This window comes from Saccoglossus kowalevskii, chromosome 4, assembly GCF_978046115.1.
Source record: "Saccoglossus kowalevskii chromosome 4, keSacKowa6.1, whole genome shotgun sequence".
Lineage (NCBI taxonomy): Eukaryota > Metazoa > Hemichordata > Enteropneusta > Harrimaniidae > Saccoglossus > Saccoglossus kowalevskii.
The window spans coordinates 10,476,583-10,491,576 of NC_140644.1; the positions used below are offsets into that span (position 1 = coordinate 10,476,583).

Genomic DNA, 14,994 nt, shown 5'->3' on the forward strand with positions numbered 1-14,994 from the left:
GCTTATCAAACAAGTCATTTTTTTAAACAGCATTCCCTTCAAACAAATTCACCACACCTCTACTGTGTACTGTACACATGTTTTGTTAGGATGATGTCAATTCTGCTATGTTTTTTTGTAAAGATAAAACACAATGAAAAGCCATTTTTCAGTGACAATTTGAACTCACTAATGTTAGTAGTTCGTATATGCCATGCTTCTGTGTATGTAGGGCCATGATTTAATGTTTAAACCCATGATTCCTTTGACTCCACTGTATTAACCCTAATATCAGGTTTTCTTACCAAGCAATTTACAATATTCAAATGACATCTACTATTTGGTAATGACATCTACTATCCCTAAATCTCAGATAAAATCAAGTTCTATTACTAAACAAGGATTAATTCCACCCATACAATGATTCAAATGTGTTGATTATTTTCACTATATTTGGAATGAGTCTAAACATCGTTACTTTCTTCATGTATGCCATCAACGGACACAAAATGAAAAAAGCCATTAAATCCTACCTCTAGGCTCTTCCTGTGTGACTGACTCTAGGAAATCCTGAGGTGTCATAAACATTTGACCATCATATTCACAGGAAGCAAACTCCTGGAACCTCTCCTCTTTTTTTGAGAGATGCGGAGTGAGAGTATCATCCTGCTCCTTGGTGTCCTTCTCCTGTAGACAAAATAAACAAAACAAAAAACAAGGTTGAATTAAGTAAATAAACCAAAAAAAATGAATGGTTCCACATGTGTAAGAATCTGAAGTAATGAGGAGGGTAACCTTCCTATGGCTGCTATATTGGCCTCAATTATCAGTACCAGTAATTACTGTAAATTACTTTATTTTCACTTGGAATTAATGTTCGCTATTTTCGTTGGAATGAATAATTTAGTGAATCTACAAAATCCCGCGAATATACATTTTTTTTCCATATTTTACACATAAATCATCAAGAATCAGTGAAAATAAATTTCATACAAAACACCCAAAAAGTCTTTTCAGCGAAAATAAATTCCAGCCAAAATAAAGTATTTTACAGTATTAACTGCGAACCTAGTCTTCCAACACTTTAACACTATGCCAGTCACTAATGGTGAATTACTTCACGCTATAAGTACCACAAATTTATTATTTACCACCACTGGTTAAGATGAATTTCAAAGCATGAAAATTGTCATCGTTCAGAAACAAGTTAACAGCTAGTACCAGTATCTATACATTAAATACTAAGTGGCTATGAAAATGAAAAAGCAAAAATTCTTTCTCTCCCTATTAAATTACTCTGAAACATTTCCACTAAATTTTAAACCATTCAGTACATGACATTTATTCTGCATCAAACAAATCACAGAAAAACACGACATTAAGTATTCTAAAAGTACAAGTTGTAGTACATGTAAGTTTAAGTCTATTGCAAGTTTACTGTGACCTGATTTTGCAGTTGAATAGTTTATATCGTCATTACACAAACTACTACATAGACAGACTGAGAAATGCCTTGTGTGTGATTACCCAACTTATTTAACAATAGCAGCACTACATGAGTTACAGGATTCCATTCCAGGATTCACTGGACTCCTATATCTTTTATATTCACTGCAGGCGACATTGAATGTCACTGTTGCCTCACCATACTTAATATGCAAATTAAAAGTGCTCATATTATACACAAATTGTAGTGCATTTTTGCTACAGAAGCTAAAATCTTGTTTGCAACTATATGACTGTCAAATAGCAATTTAATGCACTATCTTGGTGTAAACCAGGCTCGGTCGAACACAAGCACCTGTTGACTTTAACCAAGGTTTCAACAATGTCGCATTTGTTAGTGAATGAATCTCGGCCAGTGGAATTAGACTTTCCATTGAGTCTGTGGCACCTCACCCAGGGTAGGAGGGTCAATACTTAAGTGGTGTTCAGCTTAAGGTAGGATTTGTAGCTCTACCAATCTCATCGCTGACGCAACAGCCACTATGCTGCCAGTGACTGGTGCATAAGGTTTGAAACTTTGTAGCATTTTAATTTTAAGACAACAAAATTTTGCACAATTTTGTGCTTATAAAAACACCAATAATGATCAAATATTCTGGCAGGAAAATTAACAGTTTATATAATATTTCATAATACATGATTCCACTTTGAACAGATATTTTCACATATACATTATCCTGAACTGGTATTCAGGAACTGAATGTCCTTATGCCCTTCCTACCATGTTTTGGTATTAACATTATAAATCAATGTACTTTGTACACAAGTTATAATAGATGACTCCCAAACTGGTCACGAACAGGATGTGAGTGGGAAACTATGCAATTTAATATGAAAGTCAAATTGGTGGGAGACTCAGACCTCCACTTTCGGCATTTTCACAGTACTGTTAAAGTATAAATTATTCACTGATTTTTAATTTTATAATTTTTTCTGATATGTAAAATTCACTAAATTAAATACACAAAATAACAACAACAAAAATCATCGTTTTCCTGCCAAGTTCGTAGACTTAAAAACCCAGTAAACATCAAAATTGTGAAAATTAGTGGTTTTACTGTACCTACATGTTTCCTGGGAAAAAAAAAAGAATTTAATACTTTTTGAGCAGGAAGATCCTAACTTGACTTTGACTGACATTGTCCCCAACAATTTTTCAGGTTTATTCTTTGAAAAATGAGAATGTTTGTTTTTTATTTTGAACTCTGGACTGGGAAAGCAGACATCCAGAAACCAATGTACACACTAGTCATCATTGATTGGACTATTTGTAATGAGGTGATATGGGTTTGAGCTTGTGTTCATTCAAGCTTGTCACATAGCAAGACAAATCTGTGTTAACATCACTATCAATTTGGTTGATTTGATAATTTGACATCTTTGGCAGAGACAATATTGCATTCTGTGATCAATCATAGTGCTTTATTGGGGTCATGGTGATATAATTTGACAAGGACTGTAATTTCATAAGTTGTGGGAAATGTACACCTTCAATGCTTTTTGGTGCGTCTAAATGCCAGACATCGTTTTGGGTTTTAATTTCCTTTGCTAATACTTCTGAATTGTGTGAATTTATTTTTTGTTCAGCTTTATTAAAGAATGTAGTATTTTAAATACTGGCCAATTCTCATATTTTCACACATACATATTCAGGTAATCAAACTTGCCAAACAACAGTCACAAGACCCCAAAGCGAGACGAAAACACTCAGTACAAAATTACACTATACTGTAAAGGGGTTAATTATTCACTGGGTTTTAATTTGGTTTATTTCGCTGACTGGAAAATGTGCTAAATTAAAACCCAGTGAATATGTAAATTTAGCATAGAACACATTATCTAAATGATAAAACCGTGAATTTAAAACCAACTGAATATGCCTGAAATGGCAAATCAGTGAAATTTAAACCTACTGAAAATTAGTCATTTTACAGCATTCCTTGCTCTATTGGATTTGTGAAAGTTTATCACTAATCCCCACATATAAAAAAAGATGACGGATTGATTCCCACAAATTACCATTTTTCAAATGAATAATTATCATCACATCCTGTCTACAGTAGTCTAGGAATTGTGTCTCAATTATAAAACAATCCAGTTAGTCAAGTAATTTGATATGAGCTGTGTACATGTTACAAGTCTCATTAATTCATCTCTCAGGGCTTTTTCTACATCCACTTCACAACACCAGCTACTGTATGTGCTGCTATTTACAATATCACACAAAGAGAAACACAAATAATTTTAATGTCAATGTTTTGATTTTGCCCATATTCACTTGGTTTTAAATTCATGGAACGGCCAGAGTAATTTTACATATTGGGTAGAACTAGTGGATTTTTTTTATTGGCGGAATTAAAACAATGTGAATAATTATGTATTCACTGAAATCATACTCTGGTAGAGAACAATATGTGGATTAAGGGGTTGACCATTTGAAACTCAGGGGTATAGGGAAGGGGAAGTAGAACTATTGAGGCAAATCAATTTTTCTTTACTTATTTTCGAGGTAATTTTTTTTTAATGAAGGTGCTGCTAGAATTGATTTTGGTTCTTGTGCTTTTCTTCGTTAAATGTGTACAAGATTATATTTTAAAAATATATTTTTGTTATTTTTTCTGTAAATTCCAGTGGAATTTTATTTTTCAAAGTTTGCATACCCCCCCCCCCCCTCCCAATGCCAGAAATCTTTCACCTCCAAGTTTCAGATGGTCAATCCCTAAATTTAAAAATGATTCACCAGACAGTGACGGTGGTCCACAACATTTAGCTACAATGTTTCGAATTTTTAGCAACCTTGAACAATTAGTGTACATAGACAACTGTAAACAAAACAGAACACAATAGAGTAATATCACAAATCACTTAACTACAAATCAGCCACTGGGCAAATGTAGTAACTTAAACAGCAGAGTTTGCTTTTAACTTGTCAATAGCTAGGGGGGTCAATGCAGTGGTCGGTCGGTAGATGATCATATATTACTTTACATGTATATCCAGAAACCCATCAGTGTAACATTGCCGATTTACTGTGCATCTGCAGGTTACGTTACAAGAGAACTTTAAGGAGGTACCGGGGGTATGTATAAAAACCAAAACCTACACGCAAAAAATACATGTTTTATTCAAAAACACAACAATGATATGAAAAAGTACAGCAGAAAAAGTCTAAACAATTGCATTTAGAAATGACCAACATATTTCACAATAAAGTAAGTGAAAAATATTCTTTCACCAGAGCAGGTAACATTAAAGTTTTACCAGCCCAGTCAGAAAGTTATTAATCGTGCATTAAAGATCATTTTAAAATACACATCATTCCCATTTCAAAGTAAGCACCACAAAAACTATTTTAAATTGTAACACCCATCAGAGAGGGAATGGTGTTCAACTTAATCCAACAGTATTATTTGTATTGAAACAGACCATGAAAAATGTTGCCAGACCACCGGGCATGCAAGTTTTAATTTTAACCAGCCCGATTGGAAAGTTACCTGTCTTGGATGTATGGGCGAGCAGTGATTTCAAACACTGACAAAGTGAATAAATTATGAAAAAAACATTGAGCAAATCAATATCAGTTGTATTGTTTAATTTGTCAAACTCTGAGAAATTGTTTGTATTTTTGGTTCTGTGCAATTCAGTGCAGTGCTCGTCACATTCAAGTCATGGCTAGAAAGTCACTTTCAACAGGTAAATATGTTGATTTACAACACATCATGTTGTTGCGTCATCATGTAGTTTTACGATCCCAGTGTCGACCCGCACTCATAGATCTAAAGAAGGTAGTTAGCACTGTGAAAGTAAAGCTCTCACCTCCCTCCCTAAGTGACCCACTTAACCAATAACAATAAGACAGAACACCGCAAAATGGATAGACTATTTACAAAAACGATGACAAATTGTTGTTGCACACATAGTGAACTACTGGTCTTTGTGAGACATCGCACGTGGTGAAACATACTCGCTTCAAACAGACCAGTAAATTGTTTGGAAAACACCATGCACTAAGCGTAAATAAATAGTCTTTGTTGTAACCTCAGCTGATGCCGACAATAGTCATATTCTTTGACACGTGCGACCTGCCCTCAGAAGAAATGGCGCACAAACTCTGAGTAGGTTGTTAAAAACAGAAAGGAGTGATGCCGAGGATCACAGACAATTCAGATTGAGAGATTATAATAATTATTTTTTAACACTTGCAGCCCTACAATATATAGAAGTGAAGCATAAACTTTGGTTATTATTAGTTATCCACATTATTACAGCAAAAAAGATATGTACAGTGATGAAAAAGATATCATTTAACTTGTAGTACCAATGCATAATCCGTTTTCGTTCCATTACAAAGGGAGTATACCAACAGAGATTTCCAGACGTCTCAATGCTTGTAGTGAATCTAAATAGAGAAATCAAGACGTCTCAATTTTTATATATCCAAATAATCAGTATTGTACCTATAAAACTGATACTTTTCAAGTGTGGTTTAAAGACACTAGATTATTGATTTTGTTGGTAAGCAGATGTTAAAAAGCAGGTGCTTCAAGCTTATATCTTTAGTGTAAAGAGAGTTCTCCTGCTTTATAAAGACTATCTTTGATATTCTGAATTATAAGCATTCACAGAGAAAAAGTTCAAAGGTTTTGCACAGTATGATTTTTAGCAGATATTACATAGTGTGGATCATTGAATGAATGAATGAATGAATGAATGAATGAATGAACTAATGAATGAACGAATGAACGACTGACGTATAGATGGACAACCAAAATGGCTGCCAGTCTACCCTCTAACACGACTGCTTTCTAAGGATCTTGAGTTGAAATATAATCCCAAAAATCAAGTTGGGGGGGGGGGGGGCTTTTTGACTGCTAGGGAGAGACGTCTTTGAGACGGGCTAATTCGACAGCGGAGTTAAAAAAAACTAAAGATGTGGCTGTGAGTAGCTTTTGAAGGCACAAACTAAACTGTTGCATAATGAGATTTTACCAGGTGTCATAACTATAAGCAAGATGTTTTTCAAGACCACTGTATCATTGTCTGAATGCACCATTTGCATACCAGTAAATAAGTGGTAAGCATAGTTTTGTCACTAAAAATAGTGCAACCTCCCTGCTTAAAAGACACATTGGTGTCTGTGAGTCTGTCAAATTTGATTAAACGGAACACAAAGAACTCCTATGTGCTCTAAAGATATTGGAGGCATGGTATAGATACTGAAACATGGTTTCTACAAATGTCTACACATGCCAATGTTCCAAGTATACAGAAATCATATTAAATACTTCATAATAATCTGCAAATCAAAATTGTGTATGTACCTAAGGATGCATGGTCTGTGTGCCAACTCTGAACCATATAGAGGATTTTTTATTCACTGTGGGATTTTGCATATTGTGTGAAAAGTGCAGATCGTACATCTGCTGCAAAATTCAAGCAATATGAATTTCTGTTTTTAATGGCTCAATTTTGAAATGCTAATCTTTGAGAGGGAAATATTGTGTTGTGATAACCTTACTTCATCAAAACGGACCATCATCAAAGGTATATAGCGAATTATTCAGCATAAAAATAAAACAAAATATTATAGGCTGAATTGCTCAATATGATATGCAGTCTTTAAGTGTTTACCAAGTATTGGGACAATTTTACTTTAAATCGTGGACTTTTCTAAGGTCTATTGTTAAATATATTTTTTTTGAAGAAGAAAAAAATCACCCAGAATTGTAAGATCCCAACCTGTGATATTTTTAATATACAATAACGACTGCAATTATGGTAGATCACATATTTTCAAGCGATTTTTGAAGCATTGGGCTAGATCAGAGTTTGTTAGAACAATAAACCCCACCCTAAATAACATCAACTTGAGGTAAGCTTTTATCTGTGTATCATCAGAACACACAACATTGTATGAATATTTATTCCACTACTGCATAGCCATGTGAATGCCTCATAGTAAGAATACAATGAGGACAATTTAATATATATCTTATCTATCTGCCTTTGGGAGGGAATGGGATAAAAAACACAAGAATATGGCCTAGAATGATGTCAAATTGAATCAGCAAATATAATCTGCTGGGAGACTTGATACTGTGACTGGTAGCGGTACTACACCAATACCATCATCTGTCAGCTAGACATCAAAACTCTGACAAAGAAAATATACAAAGATAACAACTGAGTGAAAACGGAGCCAGGCTTAGCTCAAAGTTTAGTCTATAGAAGTTCAAGTGAGAAAGGCAACAACCTGAAGAATCAAGGACATAGACAGAAATGACTAATTATATGAAAACAAACAAATAAGACAGTACATTAACACACTATTGGAAATACTTTGTCCCCAATTATTAACATGATATCCTTGGGGGGAGAAATAGCTGCCTGAAGCAGAGGAAATAGTTGCTGATGATTTCATGGGGTTAATGAAGGATACAGGGTAAGGATTCACTAATGTTTGTTGATGGGCTTCACTAAGTAGTAAGCTGAAAACAAATATAAATTTCCAAGTGACAGATTGAGATAGCTGAGAAGAGTTGAATGGTCATCATAGTAATGAACCCAATACATATATATATATATTGAAGGTTCCGTTTTCATATTTTCTATCTGTTTGAATAAAAGATTGAAATCAAATAAAGAGGTCCTTGACATACATGTATATACACAGAGACAGGGGAACCGTAACAACTCCCGCTGTGTGCCTGGTACAACAGTCACAAAAAGAGTAGAGGTGACTTCATGGGCAAACATATCTATCTATCATGAAGTTAATATCTGATATGGATTAACATGAAGAAGCATACTCATATTCGGTTGAGGAAGTTAATCATATCAAGAATTTAAAAGATATGACAGTATGCAAAATGTTGACATATACAATAAAGATCTCACAAAACTAAAAAAAACTGCGAGATCCTTTGCTATGTGTGTGAAATCGAACATAAAAACAGGACAACGAAGGTAGTAGTGATGTCAAAACAGATTCAACAAATGTAACAAGGGTATTTCCATGCTTGATAATTTGATATACTAGGTACATTTGACGATGGCTAATTTTGATGAAATACGAGTATCTCAAAGCAAAATTTGTTGGAAAGCAGTTTCATTTTTGATTATTGCACAGTTATGTACAAATATAATTCATAGATTTCAGTTTAATTGCCAATGTATTAGCATATGACAAACTACTAAAATGGACATATCTTCACAGATAGGTCTGTATTTTCTTTTTCATAAATGTTCTCCCCATCGAGAATTATGTAATCAGAGTAAAGTAATGACACATTTATCTCAAAAATGTGGTCTGTGACCCCAATTTTTTCATGCATATGATATGACCATGCATAGCAACAAGCAATATTTTCGCAAAGTATCACCAACTTTCAAGAAATTGTCTTGATCAATCTTAAGTCAACACTGGCCAGTCTTAATCAATATTAAATCAACATCGTTCAGAAATACAATTTTATTTAAGTACATCTACTATTAAAACTGCATAGAAAAAATGTTGATGTTAGCAACTTAAAACTGACAATGATTCTAATTACATCCAGCAATGTATACCACATGTATCGGTTCCATTTCAATATTCACAAGTATATATTTAACTTCTATGAGTAAATATAACTATAATCGAGAAACTCAAAACTGAATCATAGATCAATATCTGAAGTACAAAACCAACAGAGAAAGAACAACTTCTCATGCCCTTCAACACAGAAGGTCAGAGTTTCTTTGAAGAAGAATGAATAATAGTATTGTTATAATTTGATTGTTATACATGTCTATTGTTGAGATATACATGGGTATAAAGTACTTGCTAGCACAGGAGTCTACCCTGCATTCATCAAGATTAAAAAAAGAAGAAAAGGAATTGTTTGGTAATGTCAATAAAGCATGTTACCAAGGGTATAGAGGGAGATTTCATAGATTCTAGAACTTATAGCAAGCATAGGCACAATCTATTGGGTACTATCCATTCTAAGACTGCTCGCTTTATGCTTATATTCTGTTTAAGACAGTTGATTACACAAATCAGGAGGATTTAACCACAAAGGACATCGAACACCACTCTTGATCTTCATGATCCCTTTTTTAAAAAAAAAAAAATCATAAACAAGTAATCTGACGGTCAACTAGTGCCACTTTCCTACTAGAACATTGTAGTATCCAACACACACCCATAAATGCAATTAAGCCACAAATAAGTAGTTTGGTTCTGGTTGTTGAGAACAAGCCAATCCAACAAATATTAAAACAATCAGGCGGGTAGTTTTTCAAGAAAAAGTTGAAATATCATTTTGTGACAAAAATATTTGTGAAAATAGATAATTAATAATGTCATCACAAAAATAAAATCTGATAGAGATTGACAGAAGATGCCAACATGTACATATAAAATATCAAAGCAATCAGGTTGGTAGTTTTCTAGAAGACAACAGACGTGCAGGTGATCGACAATTACCTATATGAACATCTCGGCTCTGTCACCTATAATGACAGCAGAGCTAAAACAAGTTCATGCACCCCTGTGTTTTACTTACTGCAATTTGACATGTTCAAGTACAGTATTTGCTCTATGAGAAGGACATAAATAAAATGTAATATCAATCATTGAACAAGCCATGCATGGCACAGTCCCCGTTAGTTATGTTTATAGTAATATAGCTGGAATATAACCATGTCAGGAATATGATATTTTTAACATTAAAATGATTGACATTTGTATCTGATCGTCAAACAAGTACTTGTCCATATTGAGAATTATTGCTCTGGAACAGCATTCAAAATCAGCCATTTTGAATACATGTATATATATAACATGATGTATACACATATATAAAATTTGAATATAATCAGTCAAAGCATTTAAGAGATATGGCTCTAGAAGCCCAATCATTAAAACAAAATGGTCGCCAGTCAGCTATTTTGAATCCAATCTGAAAAATAAAATGACATGCATCAGGAACCTGTAATGTCTAACGTGTGTTATAAGTTTGAACAAAATCCATCCATAAATGCAAGAAATGCTTGATATTCGAGAGTTTTTTCAGCACAAAAATAGCACACTTTGAAAAAGATCATCAAACCAATATATCCGTATATCTGTGACATGATGTATAATGAATATGAAAAATTTGAACATAATCAGACAAAACAAGTCAGACATATGGGTCTGGAAACCCATTCATTAAAACAAAATGGCCGCCAGACAGCCATTTTGAATCTGATCTGAAAAATAAAATGACGTGCATCAGGAACCCGTAATGTCTAATGTATGTACCAAGTTTGAACAAAATCCACCCATAAATGCCAGAGTTGCTTGATATTTGATGATTTTTTAGTACAAAAATGACAACCATTCAGCCATTTTGAATAGGATCGTCAAAACAATATATCTATGACATGATGTATAATGAATATTTAAAACTTGAACATAATCAGACAAAACAAGTTGGAGATATGGCACGAGAACCACATTGATTAATACAAAATGGCCGCCAGTCGGCCATATTGAATGTTATCTGAAAAACAATATTATTTGCATCAAGGTCCCATAATGTCTAATGTAAATACCAAGTTTGAGCAAAATCCATCTGTAAACAGCCGAGAAATGGTTGCTTTTTATGATTTTTTAGCAAAAAAATGGCCGCCATTCGGCCATCTTGAATCAGATCGTAAAACAAAATGATGTGATGTGCATCAAGGTCCTATAATGTCCAATGTATATACAAGGTTTGAACAAAATCCATCTGTAAACAACTGGAAAATGCTCGATTTTGATGATTTTTAGCACAAAATTGGCTGCTATTCGGCCATCTTGAATCAGATCATGAAACAAATTGATGTGCATATGTATGATATCATGTATGATGTATGTGTGAAGTTTGATTGTGATTGGTCCAGGCATTTCTAAGATACATGCACGGACACACGGAGGTCAAAACATAAGTCCCCGTTTTCGGACTGTGTCCGAACGGGGACTAAATATGACCTTTATTTGACCATAAACATACCTCTGTCTTTTACATAACACATGTATAACTACAAATACAATCCAAGGACTTATATTTCTACATCCAAAATTATTAGTCAGCCATATTTTATCACTTGGTATGCATACAGATGACGTCAAATATTCTTGTGAAATTGGCATTGACTGATCAGCAAGAAGACATGGACTGATAGCAAGAGAAATATTACAGGAAACCAATACCATTAGATTTTAAGATCAAGACTATTGAATGTAGAGATAAAGTATTTTTAGATTTCTTACAACACATGACACACCATGCATATCCACTTACTATAGACTTACAAAAATTTCTTTAATAAAAAGAAAATAGATTATACATTCAAGTAAAAGCCCAAAGTAGAATTTGAAACTTGATATGCTTTAGCAGTTTATGCCATATATATGTAAATATTTCAAAATACCAAGTTAGTAGTAGAAAGTGGTAAAAATAAAGTTAGAACTCTTGAACCCAAGAAAGTCTCACCAGAAACTCCTGAGAACATAGATCACGTTTTGCCCTCTTCATGGTTCTCAAAACATATGACCATACATGTGCATACATGTTATCAATCCTATATATAGGCTTCGAGTTACACTCTTGTTGAAATTGTGAACATTTTATATGGCTTATTTAATAAGAAGCCTGTTTTCAGGACATCACAAGACAGAGACTAAGAAAACTGGTAATATGTAAATGAGGTAATTTAATATGCAAGAATTTGGTCAAAAAACTAATAATGACCTCTGCATACATATAGATGTAATATGTAAATGAGCTGATTAACATCTATGAGTTTTTGGTTTGAAAACTAATGATGACCTCTTCATACATATAGATGTAATATGTAAATGAGCTAATTTTACATACAAGAATTAGGTTTGAAAACTAATGACCTCTTCATACTTGTAGATGTAATATGTAAATGAGCTAATTTTACATACAAGAATTAGGTTTGAAAACTAATGACCTCTTCATACTTGTAGATGTAATATGCAAATGAGCTAATTTTACATACAAGAATTAGGTTTGAAAACTAATGACCTCTTCATACTTGTAGATGTAATATGTAAATGAGCTAATTTTACATACAAGAATTAGGTTTGAAAACTAATGACCTCTTCATACTTGTAGATGTAATATGAAAATGAGCTGATTTAACATACAAGAATTTAGTTTGAAAACCAATGACCTCTTCATACATGTAGATGTAATATGTAAATGAAGTAATTTAACATGCAAGAATTTGGTCTGAAAACTAATGACCTCTTCATACTTGTAGGTGTAATATGTAAATGAGCTGATTAACATGTATGAATTAGGTCCAAAAACTAATGATGACTTCTTCATACATGTAGATGTAATATGTAAATGAGCTGATTAACATGTATGAATTAGGTTTGAAAACTAATAATGACCTCTTCATACATATAGATGTAATATGTAAATGAGCTGATTAACATGTATGAGTTTTCGGTTTGAAAACTAATAATGACCTCTTCATATATGTAGATGTACTATGAAAATGAGCTGATTATTAAACATGTATGAGTTTGGTCTGAAAACTAATGATGACCTCTTTATACATGTAAATGTAATATGTAAATGATCTGATTAACATATGTGAATTTGGTCTGAAAACTAATGATGACCTCTTTATACATGTAAATGTAATATGTAAATGATCTGATTAACATATGTGAATATGGTCTGAAAACTACTGATGACCTCTTCATACATGTAGATGGGTCATATATGTGTATCCTAACATGTACAATGCATGCAGCAAATTTGAACAAAAACTGACAAAGCTTGCATAAGATACCACATTTTACAAAAAAGTCCCAGATAAAGTACTCGGCACATGCAAAGAATGAACAGATTTGGTCCACAGGGTTCTGAAATATGACTCCGGACGGAAGGGCGAATGCAGACCAAATTACAAGTCTTCGTTTTGAACTTCGTTTGAACCAGGGACTAATAAAAAGTTTGAACATTGACACTTTTGATACAAAATTATTATCTAATATCAGCTTACACAAATCAATATTTTTCAACATCTTATTGCCCATGTACAACAGTTTGAAAAAAATCAATGTCTATTTGAGATTCAAGCAAAATCATGCTACTGAGAAATTATGACAGACAGACAGCCAGCCAGTCAGTTATTTTGTATTAGAATACAAAACAAAAACACACATTATTTGTCTACCAAGTTTGAACAATTATCAATCTCTGCAGCATAAATAGAAGAAAATTTATTACATAAAACCCCAAATCCAGTCAATTTGGGAATCATCAGAAGTGCATTATTACTTCACTGGTACAAATGTGTGAGAACGAGACAGCTGATTTATATCAGGAGACAGGTGGATTAACTGTGGATCAACTAACATACTTTAGTAATACTTCTCACACACTTCACATATTACTCACAGAAACAAACGTAATTCTTGACAACACCCAAGTAATATGGAATGTTTGCTTTGATCATAACATGAAACATGCAGCAATAAGAATTTAACAAGATTACAGGCTTTAAAGGATAACGACAAGCACTAAAACCATATGATACACTATAAATATATCCTGTCAGATTGTAAAGTTACTTCAGATAATACTCAATTATATGGTGAAGTGCATTACAATGGCTCTCACTGTACACAACATGTTGGCTCTCAGGGAGTGAGGCTGCATACCCTTCAGACTGCCATGGTACAACTAGTCCTCCATGAGTGGCAAACTTTTCAGACTGCCATGGTACAACTAGTCCTCCAAGAGTTGCATACCCGGCAGACTGCCATGGTACAACAAGTAAATGCATTACATATTCAGACTCCCCATTATCAAGTTTAAGAAATATATAAATTTCAACATGATCGGTCAAGGCATGTCAGATATATGGCTCTGGAACAGTATTCATTAATATAATACAACCACCAGATGACCATTTTCCATCTGTTCTGAAAATCAAGATGATGTATATCAAGGTCTATAATGTACAAGGTATATACCAAGTTTGAAAAAAAAAATCCATCCAACATGACAGAAATGCTTCATTTCAACAATAAAATGGTGGCATTCCAATTCAAACATTTCAAATTTGATCTAAGGTTCTATAATGTTCAATGTACTGCCATGGTACAACTAGTCCACTATGAGTTGCATACCCGGCAGACTGCCATGGTACAACTCGTCCTCCATGAGTTGCATACCCGGCAGACTGCCATGGTATAATTAGTCCACTATGAGTTGCATACCATTAGACTGCCATTGAACAACTAGTCCTCCACGAGTGGCAAACTTTTCAGACTGCAATGGTACAACTCGTCCTCCATGAGTTACATACCCGTCAGACTGCCATTGAACAACTAGTCCTCCACAAGTGGCAAACTTTTCAGACTGCAATGGTACAACTCGTCCTCCATGAGTTGCATACCGTCAGACTGCCATTGAACAACTAGTCCTCCACGAGTGGCAAACTTTTCAG

At 33.8% G+C, this 14,994-nt stretch overlaps 1 protein-coding gene across 3 annotated transcripts in view; it reads right to left on the reverse strand.

The window, feature by feature from the left end:
• The window catches only part of LOC102801496 (calcium uptake protein 3, mitochondrial-like), a 98,228-nt gene that overhangs the window by 58,897 nt on the left and 24,337 nt on the right, over positions 1-14,994 (reverse strand). For all 3 annotated transcript variants that reach the window (XM_085497751.1, XM_085497750.1, XM_085497749.1), the window contains exon 2: positions 513-666. In XM_085497751.1, coding sequence (XP_085353877.1) covers positions 513-666 — 154 coding nt within the window. The remainder of the gene's footprint in view (positions 1-512; positions 667-14,994) is intronic.